The sequence below is a fragment of the Sycon ciliatum genome, chromosome 4 (genome assembly GCF_964019385.1).
Source record: "Sycon ciliatum chromosome 4, ocSycCili1.1, whole genome shotgun sequence".
Taxonomy (NCBI): Eukaryota; Metazoa; Porifera; class Calcarea; order Leucosolenida; family Sycettidae; genus Sycon; species Sycon ciliatum.
In genome coordinates, this window is record NC_088646.1 from 2419001 (window position 1) to 2431501 (window position 12501).

At 48.6% G+C, this 12501-nt stretch overlaps 2 protein-coding genes across 2 annotated transcripts; one reads left to right on the forward strand and one right to left on the reverse strand.

Annotated features, from left to right (window-relative positions):
* The first annotated feature begins 3238 nt into the window (after positions 1–3238).
* On the forward strand, positions 3239–6510 carry LOC135813878 (multiple coagulation factor deficiency protein 2 homolog). Its single transcript, XM_065326900.1, has 2 exons — positions 3239–3607; positions 5774–6510. The coding sequence occupies exons 1-2, from the start codon at positions 3480–3482 to the stop codon at positions 6063–6065; spliced, it is 420 nt and encodes a 139-aa protein (XP_065182972.1). The 5' UTR covers positions 3239–3479; the 3' UTR covers positions 6066–6510.
* A 1175-nt stretch (positions 6511–7685) lies between these two features.
* LOC135813879 (RNA-binding protein squid-like) lies at positions 7686–9742 on the reverse strand. The gene has a single exon (XM_065326901.1). It carries the CDS (start codon positions 9595–9597, stop codon positions 8353–8355), a length of 1245 nt encoding a protein of 414 aa, XP_065182973.1. The 5' UTR covers positions 9598–9742; the 3' UTR covers positions 7686–8352.
* Positions 9743–12501: the final 2759 nt, after the last annotated feature.

A 12501-nucleotide genomic window follows, 5' to 3' on the forward strand; every position in this document is an offset into this window, starting at 1 on the left:
GCTCCCTAGCCTAGGCTATAGTATAGAACTCATTATCATAAAACTCAGGTGAGCTCATGAGAGACATAATTATTATGTCTCTCATGAGCTCACCTGAGTGGGCAATGGGCATTCTGTGAGTTATCATGGGAAGCGCAGTGTTTGAAATGCTGAATATTTCCAAGTACGAATCGGGAGTAGTCGGCGCACGACGCCGTCTCCTGTTCACACTCGAATTGCAGCCGTTTTGTACGCTCGCGTCCCCGTCTACGGTATGAAAAGTAATAATAATAGTACAGCACGCATATAGCTCATATGAAAAATCAAATGAGGGTCATGCATCTGTCGACAACGTCGAGCCAGTGCGTTCTGTCTGAGGCAAGTTGCTCCGCTTCCAAAAGAGACATATTGAGAAGTAAAAGGTCATTCCTAATGTTGTCTACCCATCTGGTCACTGGGCGACCTCTGGGCTTCTTTATATCTGTTATATTCATTGCCATGTGAAGGGCTTTGTACGACACAGCGTCCTTCCCTTCACGAATGACATGTCCAAACCATAATAAGCGCCGGCGTCTACAGACTGCACTTATTGGGCATTGAGCAGTTTTAGCATAAAGAGCATTATTCGAAATTTTATTGGGAAAGATGATTCCAAGTATGTATCTGAGTTTACGGCGGTGCCATACATCAATTTTGCTTTCTAAGGCTTTTGTTAGAGTCCATAGCGCGCAGTTATATAGGAGAACTGGCAAAATGAGACAGTTGAACATGCCTAAGCGGGACTGCTGGGTATGGCGTTTCCATGATACACTGGAAAATGCCCGGTTCGCTGCTATGATACGTGCATCAATGTCCTCCGCTGACCCCAGACGAGAACCCAACAGTTTGACCGACCTCCAGGAGGCATCTGACTTTGTAGCTGTTACAAATTGTGTTTTGCTGATGTTTAGTTTTAAGTTGTCTTCTGCGAAGATGGGTTCGCATTTCTCTACGGTTGCTTCAACTGCTGTCCGGCTGTGGTCATGCACTGTTGTATCATCTGCATACAGGGTGAATTTAGTAGGTAGATTGACTTGTTCTGGGCAGGCTTCTCTGATCCTCTGCATTGCACCTTCTGCGTAGACAATATACATAAGGGGTGACAGGGGGTCCCCCTGCACCACTCCAACATTAGTTGGAAATGACTGACTGAGCTGCTTTCCCAGCTTCACACAAGCAGAGGTTTCGGAGACTAGTTGCTGAATAGTGCTAACATGTGCACCTGCCGAAGCCAGACGGTCAACAGCAGTCTGCCTGATTATTGTATCAAATGCGCCACTGAAATCTAAAAGCGCCGCTGAGTAACTCCAGTCTCCTAGCAAGGCCCTCTCGCACATCATTCTTGTGAAGAATACTCCGTCCGCAGTCGACCGCCCAGGGCGGAAGCCAGCCTGGCTTTCAGGCACAAAGGAGTCCACGAATGTAGTGCAGCGCTGTGTGAGAATACGGGTCAGGACCTTTCTGATCACCGACAGAAGCATAACTGGTCGGTAACTTTTGGGGAAGCCGGCAGGCTTATTTGGCTTATATATGGGCACGATCAAACCGCGTCTGAGGTCTTCTGGACAATACTTTGCCAGTTGAACAGCGTTGAAGAATGTTGTTAACCAAGTGGTGATTGCATCTTTACCGGCCTGCAGCAAAACAGCGGAAACTCCATCCTGTCCAACAGCACCACCCGGTTTTTGCCGTGAGATTGCTGCTCGAACTTCTTCCTGAGTAAATGGCTCCTCATCAGGTGTTACCTCTCCATCTGCTGGGTGGTCGACTGCAGCAGGGACGTCATCGCGATGGAATACGGACAAGTAATACTTGCGGAATTCATCGAGATTCCACTGGACGTCCGCCATGATTTCACCATCTTTGTTTGCAAGTCTGACAGGTGGCTGGCTGACTGAGGAACGAAGTTGGCGGATGTTACGAATTGCATTGTAGTATGACCGTGCGTCAGGCCGCAATGCATCTGCTTCTGTTGCTTTCTCCTGCCAAAATTGGTCACCCTCCTTTCGTAATATTGATCGTATTTTATGCAGTATTTGATTGCGTTCTCTTGCTAGCAGTTGCCGTCTTTCAGGATCACGTTCCGCATCCTTCTGGATGTGAAGCTCTTTCTGCCGTTGCGACAGCGTAGACACTTCAGTACTCATGCTGCGGACCGACTTGTGTCCAACCTTTGCCCTCCCAAATGCACCTAGAGCTGCACCATGCACAACCGTCACAAAGCCATCCCACAGGTTATCAATAACTTGAGGCGATACTTGGGAGAGCTGGATCTCCGGAAGATTTTCAAGTAGTGCTGACTGATAGAGTTTCCTGGTTATCTCTGTAGGTTGGTTGTATTTGGAGAAGCATCGCTCCTTAGACTTTGGCGCAGGCTTCGCTGGTCCAAATGAGAGACGAAAGTCGGCAATTACCGGATGATGATCCGATCTGGTGCGGAATCCTCCATATGATCTTGCATTGGTGACTGATGTTAGTCCACCAGTCTTCACTGCGATGAAATCAATCATATTCCGCACCGCACGGCCGTCAGAGTATGTCAATCCATCTGCAAACCATGTGGAGCGATGCTGTAATTTGTGCTTGAACAGAGTGTTGCAAAGCACCAGCCCATGCTCACCACACAGGTCTAAGAGTCTATCACCATTGGCATTGTTAGATGTATGTTTGGAGTAAGAACCTACTGGGCCACTTCTCCCTCCGACCGAGCTCCCTACTTTGGCGTTAAAATCTCCAAGTATCCACAGTTCATCTCTCCGTTTCACTTGGCCTGCAATGGAACTCAGGACGGAGTAGAAGCTGTCAGCTTCAGCAGGATATTTTGTAGAGCGCTGCATGAAAAGTAAAGTTAAGAAGAACTAGTATTCGTAACTCCATTGGATAAGTCAATGTGTATTCACTGGGTAAACCATACGGATAAGAAGAACTCCCGTTATTGCAAACAAATATCATCGGTCCCTTGGTGTTCGTCCTAAAGAGGTTACACTGCATGCATAATCCTACACATCGAAGTGACATGACGTGACGTCTGTGGATCAGGGAGTCGTATACGCGTAAAATACCGGTACTTAGTATTTTACGACTCCCTGCTGTGGATCAACAGCTGTTGTCGACTTGTCGTCCACGTCATCTCGACAGTATGCGCATTGCATTGCACATGCATGATCGTGTAGTCTACGTACACGTGTACACTTGACGTTTGCATGATATGATCGCTTGAATTATGTGCAGAAAATCGGGCACGACAGTTAGTTATCTTTAGCCTCGGTATCCTCTTGTACATTGTACTTTTCAACCGAACACCTAAGTCCTTTCTCTATCTCATCTGTGTTCGTGCAAGCTCTGTCCTTGCCAAAGGTAATTGTAGGGTGAGCTAAGTACTCAGGCCTCGTTCCGCTTCACAAGCTTTTCCATCTCTTCATCAGTTTGAGGTAGATTTCTGTGGACGTTTCTAAGAGTAAATGTCGCCTTCAGTTACAATGCAGAAGTCACTGTTCATCGCTGTTATTGTCTGCAACGTCTTGGTAGCGTTTGGACACCAGCCTGGTATACCCAACCCTGATCTCTTCGAGCATGCAAAAGATGCGGAGTAAGTAATGCTGTGTCGCACACATAGTGTCCTTAGCATTTCAACACGAAATGTAAATTATTGTTATGTTGTAGAATGTTACGTCCCCTGGAGGCACGCTATAGACGTTTCACTGTATATGTGCCCCGTGGGTCCTGGTTGTAGTGCTATCCCATGTGGTGCCTCTGGGCTCGCCCTGCTGAGTGAATGCCATGTACCGCGTGGTGGAAACTCTGTACAGTTGATCATTTAAAACATTTTAGGTTCATGGAATACACTGCACACTCACACACGCACGCACACACGCACATACATACACCCACACACACACACCCACACACACACCCACCCACCCACACCCACACACACACACACACATGATTGAGAAGAGATCACCATTTCCAGCAGAAGTGAGGAAGATAACTCACCGGCGCATAAAGGCTCTGCTTTTGAGGCACAATGTTGCAGTATTGTATAACGACAACGCCTGCTAGCAATGTTAACTTGCCAAGCTGTTCTCCAGTTAGTCAGCTATACAATGGTCCGCTTCTGTCTATAAAAGCCGTCATCCCGTCAGTTCCACAGTGACTCGTGACCATGCGCATGCACAGGCTGTACTGCCTTGTCCTTTTGCTGCGCTGCAACTGTCGATGAACACTTGGGCGATCAACCATCTCCCGTTAGCCATTGACGAATAGACGTAGTTACAAGAGTGTGCAGCTTGGCGGTCCATTCGGCTATGTCACTACGGAATTTCTCCAGGTCATCATCGTTCTCCCGCCGGCTTTTGGCTCCCTGATGCCATCGTACGTAGCGTAGACAGCATTTGAAAGTCCTAATGACACACACGTACAGCACTCAAAGTAGAGAAGCAGATGTGGTGGTGGAGTTTGGACTAGAATAATGAGGAACAGGCCGAAAGTTGCTGCTGGCTTTTCTGACGATGAAGAGAAACAGATAGTGAAAATTGTAGATTATTGAGGCTGTAACCTCATACTGCTGTCTGCATACATCCATGATAATATTGATAAGCTTGGAAAGGTCTGCTCCTGCTAGTTGAGCAAACTAAGTACATGTACCTGCAGTCTTCGCTGTACATACCTCTCTATACCGTAATCATGGTAATGTTAGAGCGTATGGGGCACAGGCAAAACAGGCAAATAACAATGACCGTAATTCTTCTGTTGCTTCGAGTTTCGTATGAAGACGCATAAAACAATGCCAGGTGCAGCGATTCACTTTGCATATGAGGTAGTGGAGGTGTGGACGTGTTGCAGCCCGGGTGCTATTGCGTTCTGTCGAGATTGCAAGCCGTGGGGCGCTGTATTTGGCAGCATGCTGACCGGATTGCGTTTACTTCATTGAAGTAGTACAGTAGTCCAGTAGTACAGGTGTGCTCGGTGAAATCCAACCCAACGTGTAGTACTTGTCGCCCTCAACTCGCACGGGCCCTTGACACCCTGGAAGTGGTACGAATGCGGCTGTGCATACACATGATGCGCAAGTACATGTACAGTACAGTGATGTAATCGGAGCTGGTCCAGGGTGCCAGATTTGCACTTTAGGTTGGATCTCAGGGAGCGCAACTGCAAGTTAGCAGAGGTTGAGGTGTAAGTCCTGGCCAGTGAACTGTGATAGTGACGTTTGTGGTCGCCCTGGACAGGGGTGTGAAGTGCATTATATTGGCATGTGCATGCACCAGCACCACGTACACACCTGCAGCAGCCCTCCATTATGTAGTACAGCCGTGCTAGTAGTACATAGCACCCTGCTTCCTGAGGTGCTTTCCTATTTGCCAGTTACACTACTGCCTATGACCTCATGCATTCATGCCAGCCACAATTGTCACCAGTGTACTGAGCCATTCTTGCTAACCTGCTGTTCTTGTGTGTGTGTAGGTGTATGATATAGAGGCTGCTGTTGCCAACACTTTGTACATGTATCACACACCTTTGCTATGGCTCATATGGCTCATTGCAAGTTTTGTGTGAGAGGTGTCATTGACTTTCTTTCTCAGTTGTTTGTGGTGGGCATCCCGGGATGCATGTATGCATGTGGTGGTGGTGGTGTGTGTATTGGTGAAGGCCACTTGTCACCATGGTCACATCCAGGGGCTCACCGTTGTGTATAAACCGGTAAGCCCGTGGCTAGGTCTTTTCTCTCCTGTGTTGTATGTACCGACTGCAGGCACTTGAAAGAACATGTTCAGGAATATGGCGGCACTGTGGATTCACTGAAGGATGATGATATGCTCTTCCACTTCTTCAAGGAGCACGACACAGACAAGAACAACAAACTGGATGGACTGGAGGTGGCACACGCCCTTACTCACTACGACGCCAAATCTGAAAAGGAGGAGTCTGGAGTAGATGATGCCGAGATGCTGCAGTTGGTGGATCAAGTATTGAAGGAACAGGATAAGAACAACGATGGCTATGTGGATTACATGGAGTACACGATGGCTTACAATCATCAATAAACTGCCAGGGATCCTGGGCAAAGCGTTGATTTGTGACTGTGGAACGTGTATCCGGGCTGCTGTGCTCCCAGAGTCGAATCTACTACTATGCGATCTGCATCATACTGTGCTGAGGCAGACATTGTTCAGTGCACCAGTGTCCACTGCAGTGCACCCTGCATCGTGACATACTCTGTAGATATAGACACACATGATGGTGTAGCATGGTGCAATCTCATGAAACCATCATGCTTGTGTGCCTCTGAGACTTGCGTACCTATTTATATTGAGCTTTTGTTTCGTTCTGAAATTTCCTATATCTCATTGCTCCTTGTACATTTCAAGTACGCCAGCTACCACATTTTTTGCCACAGGCTTGTGGATAGAAATGAGTTTTTAGTTTTCTGTCCCCATTGCCGCATTGTACAGAAGCCAATAGGTCTTGAAGAAAGATTTTCTTGGTGAATTTGTCACAGGTCTCGTGGTAGACTCTGGTAGATTGCCGTGAAGTATCTCGAGAGCGCCCGACCTCGTGCTTCCTTCTGTGGTCCTGTTTAGAGGTGGTGTCCTGTCAGTGTAGGTAACACCGAGAGTCCATAACCCCGGCGTTACGGACTCGGTAATACGACACCTACCTTGTACATGTATTGCATGCTGTCCAGTCCATATTCAGTTTGCCTGGGACCTTCGCACAAGAACCTGCTCTGCCATTCGATTTTCTTTCCCTTGCTGTAAATCAAGGCAGGGCGCTCAGTTGGTTCATGATATCGCCGGTATGCACGGGGACCGGGAATGCCTCTTGCCACCTCTGGGAAACCAAGCGTGCATCAGGGAGCCCTACACCTGAGGTGGAGAAAATAATCACACCTGAAGTTTTTTTTGTTTAGGCCATGCATGGAATCATAGAAACAAGCCACACCATAGATTCTGTGCCAGATCACCGTAGCAAGAGTGATGACCAGGGAGTCATCAAATAATAATATTTGACGACTCCCTGCTGGTGATGACGAACCTTTACGGCTTCAATCTTGAAACCTTCACAGTGGGCGTGACATCGCTTAAAAGTAAGCGGCGCAAAGCCTTTAACCAAGAGTGTCCAATGTACAATGAAGCATAATATGAAATTGTCTACAATCGCAAAGATATGCAGGTGTAAATTGACCAAATCGTGAACGTACAACTAAAACTGGCACGAGCGTTTCCCCCGGTTTACAGTGGAACTGCCCAAATGACAAACTCAGTCTAGCTGCCCACAGCCTGTAGTAAGCAACACAGTTACACTGCTTCCTGACCATTCAAGTGCACTACAAAACTCAATTTTATGAACAGTGATTTGGTGGAAGTTTTTTAGTTTGGAACTTAGGATTAGCATGCCTCACACGTACTGCATTGTGCCAAGTGCCGTACTAACACGGAAGGACCTGTAACAGCACAGTAAAATTGTACAGAACACGAATCCACCAACACCAAAGGCACAAAAGTATTAAAAGTTTTTGGAACATGCCACATCGTATGCATGTACAAATACAATCCTGCTTTGCAGAAGCTTTCAAGACGCAAAAACACACCACTGTACACGACGTACAAACGCGAGGAACACATACACCCTTCGTCACCAGTCACCGACAATATCAAACACAGTCTCGTTGGGAGGTAGCACTTTGGGCACCAGGCGTTTTTGCGAGATATTGAACATACGACATGGAACAAAGGCATTCAATTCATTCGGATTTGACGGAGGACAAAAACAGTCAGGGTATCACAAATAAAAGGCACGGTGTGAAGAAAGAAATCAATCCTCGATCGAGATGCAGAGCAGAGCACACAATCAAGGTAGCAGAAAAACAACACACGTGTACTGGCACACATGCACCGACATACAGCCCATGCACACATACAAGAGCGGCCGCAGATGCAAATGCCGCAGCACGCGACCAACATAAGACACGCAGTCGACGAGAGAGCCTGCACAGGCAGGCCATATAGGGTGCAGGATCGAGCAGCACAGTTGGTGCATGCGATCGCATTCACACCAATCAAAAACGGGCTGTCGCAGAGCAACTGCTGATAGCTGGTCTGAATGCACACATCGTTCACGGAACGGGAAGCCACAATCAGAAAAGCTACTTAATGTTTACAATACTCTGGACCAGAGGCCCATGGTGGGCAAGATTAGCCTTGCACTTTCCAGAGAAGACACCGCAGTGCCCTTAAGCATGTTGATACAGCTACACATTGGACTGGAGCTAGTGACAGGAAAGGTCAAAGCCACGGAAAAAGAGGGTGGATGTTACCTCAAAACTGCCTCTCAATAAGGCGCTGACCGGTTGGAGCCGTAACTGCTGTTCCTGGATGGGCCGCCATAACGATCATTACCACCGTACTGACCTTGCTGCTGCTGCTGTTGCCCATAGCCGTAGCCACCGCCATAACCTCCTTGGTTATAACCGCCGTAATTGCCACCGTAGCCGCCAGCGTTGCCGCCATACCCACCACCGTAGCCGCCTCCATAATTGCCACCGTAGCCGCCAGCGTAACCGCCGCCGTAGCCGCCCTCGTAGCCACTGTTACCTCCGTATCCACCGCCACCGTAACCACCACCGCCGCCGCTTCCATAGCCACCACGGCCTCTACCCCGGCCGCCGCCGTAGCCACCACTGTAACCACCGCCGTAAGATCCACCGTAGCTGCCGCCACCGCCGCCGCGGCCACCTCCGAATCCACCACGGCCACCGCCGCGGGCTTGGTCGGTCTTTGGCGTTGCTTTGCGAACCATCAATGTAGTCTCGCCAATCACCACCTTCTCAATCTCAATTGCTTTCTCTGCAGCCTCGATGGAGTCAAACGACACAAAGCAGAAGTTGCGGCGAACACCAGTTGCCCTATCCATGGGCATGTCAATCTCTTCCACTTTGCCTACATTGAGGTCGTTGAAGGCAGTGCGAATACCTTCCTCCGTCATTTCAGCAACGAGGCCACTGACGTACACTTTCTTCACCTTGTTCTTCGCATTCAGTGGCACAGCCACTTCGGGATCAAGCGGTTTACCATTAATCTCATGTGGACCACCATCCAACACTTTCTTGACTGACTCTTCCTCCACGTACGTTAAGAAACCAAATCCTCTGGGGGTATTCGTTACTGGGTCAATTTTTAGTACAATGGAGTGAATCTCTCCGAATTTGGCGAAATGTTCACGGAGATGCTCCTCTGTAGTTCCTCTCGGTAGTCCACCAAGGAAGAGACGGCGATTGTCTTCACTTGTCGTGGGTACTGAGGATGACTGGGCGTCGCCACTTGACTCAGCAGTCTCCACTGAGGGCTCGGCCTCTGCCTGCGTTGTTTGATCGCCAGAAGTACTTGCAGAATCGGCGGGGTCAGCTACTGCATCAAGAGCAGCATCAGAAGACTCATCAGCGACGTCTGTAGGCTCCTCTGACTGGCCAGCCTCCGGGTTAGTCTCGGCTTCATCAGCAACATTTTCAGCAAAATTAGGTGCAGCAGCTTCTTCTTCCTGAGAAGTCTCGGGAATTACTGCCTCTTCCTCGGCCATAATTATCTATACAGTCAAACGTTATAATAAAGCAAGAACAACAAAACTCCCTGTGATAGCCTCGGAGAGATGGCTGACAAACAGAGAGAGTTCTCGAACAAAGCTCGCCGAAGTCCACTAAAACAGATCCAATGCGAGCGCTGGGTTGCCTTGGCTTCTGCACTCTTTGGCGCAGTCCTGCAGTGGCCATCTTGGAACCTCATTCCTGGACCTGCAAAAAAAGCTCTTTTCCACGATTTACATGCACGACGCGACGTTAACCCTTTCAGTGCCAAGGGGGTCGGAAAAATTCAAATTTTTCTGAGTTGAGCTGAACTCAAATTTTTCATAGCTCAGCTGTATATCCACGGATCTTTACAAACGATGGCTCTCTGGAAAGATATCATGGCCAGGCAGACAGCTGTGAAGAGAATACGCAGCGAAAATAGTCTTCCTCGCGAGGGCGCCTGAGCGAAGTCCGTTTTCTGCATTTTCGTAGCATCTGCACTTTCTCACGCGCGCGATCGATCGCAGTGCAGTCAACTTCAGGGCTCACAGTCCAATACAAAAGCGTCGAGTCGCGCACGGCTTTGCGCGGATGTCACGTGATGACAACTGACCAATCACAGGCCTCTATTCTCCTCTATTCTCAAATCTTTGATCTAGTCCACTACATCGGCCCTGATGTCCACGAAGCTGGGATTCGCTATGCTGATTCAAAACCCCCAAACTCAGTGATCTACCGCAGCGTTTCACCATTTTCCCTCCAGTTTTCCGGCACGGATTAGCCAAAGTCTGGTCGTTTTGGCTTCGATTTCGGCACAGCAATCGGAAAAGTGATCGGTAAATGTCTGGAGAATTCCACGCTGAAAAAAATAAGCCATAGATGATCAAAATCCGCCAAGAATGAGATGTAGTGGACATTTTTGAGTGAGTGCCACTCAGCGCGCAGAACGCCAAAAGTGCAAAAGCAGCACCAGATCAAACAACAAGAAAAACGCATGCATGCAGCGGAACAGCAACGCGCGCGCCGTCCAACAGAAAATCATTGCGCACAGATTTTTCAGTGTTCTCTCCTCAGTTCGCCCGCGGAGTTGGTTGCTGTGCTTTCGTTCTCGCTGGAGTTCTTGTGGCAGCGCATTTCGCCATCATGGAGGAACTGGTACCTCTGGAAACCTGGCCTTCAGTGGCCCTCAACTAACGCCTGGCGGATTTGCTGGTCCCGTTCGCCTCCATCCGATCAGCAGCTCTGTGTGGTATGTTCTCGGCGTTACCTGCCTGGCGAGCTCTGACTCGTTTGTTTGTCTTCTTACCTGTGGAACATCGCGATCGCTCATTGTAGCATCAGCATTTGGTCGAACAGCGGCTACATGACATGAATTTCCTGGGACTAGCACAGGTTGCCTGTCGCCTTCTCCTTCGGTGGACCAATTCTACAAGGCACAGTGAAAGGCAAGTCGTTGCCGAGGGCTGGCAGTAACTGTTCAGTGTTGCAGTGCAATTCCCAGTGCAAATAATAAAGCAAACTATTTCCACTGGAGTATGCACGATCGTAAAAGCACAAGATCGAGACGAACGGAAACGAGAATGGTTTGACACTGCATGCCAAGAGAAGGCGAGGAAAGGACAGGTCCGACCAAAATATCGCGAACATCGGCTCTGCAAGACAAGAACAGGCTACTCAAGCCAAGGTTCTTTCTCTTCTTTGTTCTGTTGGGATGCGTAGGATGTACACGATCGTGCTCTCGTGGGGTCACGCGACTCACGTGCACCAAACCCGCCCTCGCACGACGCTTTTGTCGATCCTGCATACCGACTGTGAGCCCTGAACTTTCAACGCACGGAATTCGGACAAAGTTGGCCTGAAAGCCGCTGAAAATCTCGATGTTTTGATACCCAATACGCATGGGTTGCCGCGAAAGAAATAGAGAAACCCGCGATGCGCATACGTCATGTTTTCTACGGGCGACAATTGTTTGTCCGAGCGCGCGCGCTTCAAGCTTCGCCCTGGCGATATCTATCCTCACGGACACAAAACGATGTGATGAGTCGATAGCCAAGGTCTTCCTGAACACGTAGAGTGGTCGTTTGTAACTCTCCTGTGTGTAGAAGTGGAGATACGAATTTATTTGTACACACATACTCATTTTGGGCGACTAAAGTCGCCCGTGGCACTGAGAGGGTTAATACGCGCGTACGCGCGCTTTCCTTTTTGTCACACAAAAACTGTTATTGTAATTAAATTTTAAATAATTTAATTTTGTAGTATAGTGCAGGACGGTTAGTACGTACCGGTACCAAGGCTTCTGTATAATACCGTACCAGGGAGTAGTACTCCCTGGTACGTACATACATGTAGCAGGGAGTCGTATTTTACGACTCCCTGGTACATAGTGCCAGTCTCCTTTACAACACAGCCTCTCTGACAGTAGCCGGCCACTTGTACCACAGTACAGTATGCAACAGTACTGTATACTGTACATGATTGACTGCTCTTATTGTTTCAAACAAAAGCCTGAAAAGTGAAAAGGCTTGCCCCGGGTCATTATTGGAGACCTGGACTTTTATGCCATGATTCTGAGGGAAATGACAATCATCGGACCCGCTACTGTGACATGACGTACTCAGTGTAGCTAGCTGTACATATACCGGCAAGAGCACATAGAAAAGTACTCAGGCTTGCATACCGGTACTGTACTAGCAAGACTGAGCCTGCGGTATTATAACCGCCGGGGACACAATAAAATGATGCCGGATGCTTGAAAGAGATACATGTTTGGGCTACAGACTAGGATCCCAGGTTGACTATGGCTCGAAACAGATGACCAGTCATGACCAGAACATGCACGTCATGAAAGCGGGATGGCATCTCGTGTGAGTTGGACTTGTGACTCCAGCATACTGTCGCTGGAACTTGTGACCGCG

Excerpts from the sequence above, each read along its gene's own strand:
- LOC135813878 (XM_065326900.1), top strand. The coding sequence starts at position 3,480 with ATGTCGCCTTCAGTTACAATGCAGAAGTCACTGTTCATCGCTGTTATT. Across the intron at positions 3,608-5,773 it reads GAGCATGCAAAAGATGCGGA|GCACTTGAAAGAACATGTTC; the intron begins GTAAGTAATGCT and ends TACCGACTGCAG.
- LOC135813879 (XM_065326901.1), bottom strand. The coding sequence starts at position 9,597 with ATGGCCGAGGAAGAGGCAGTAATTCCCGAGACTTCTCAGGAAGAAGAA.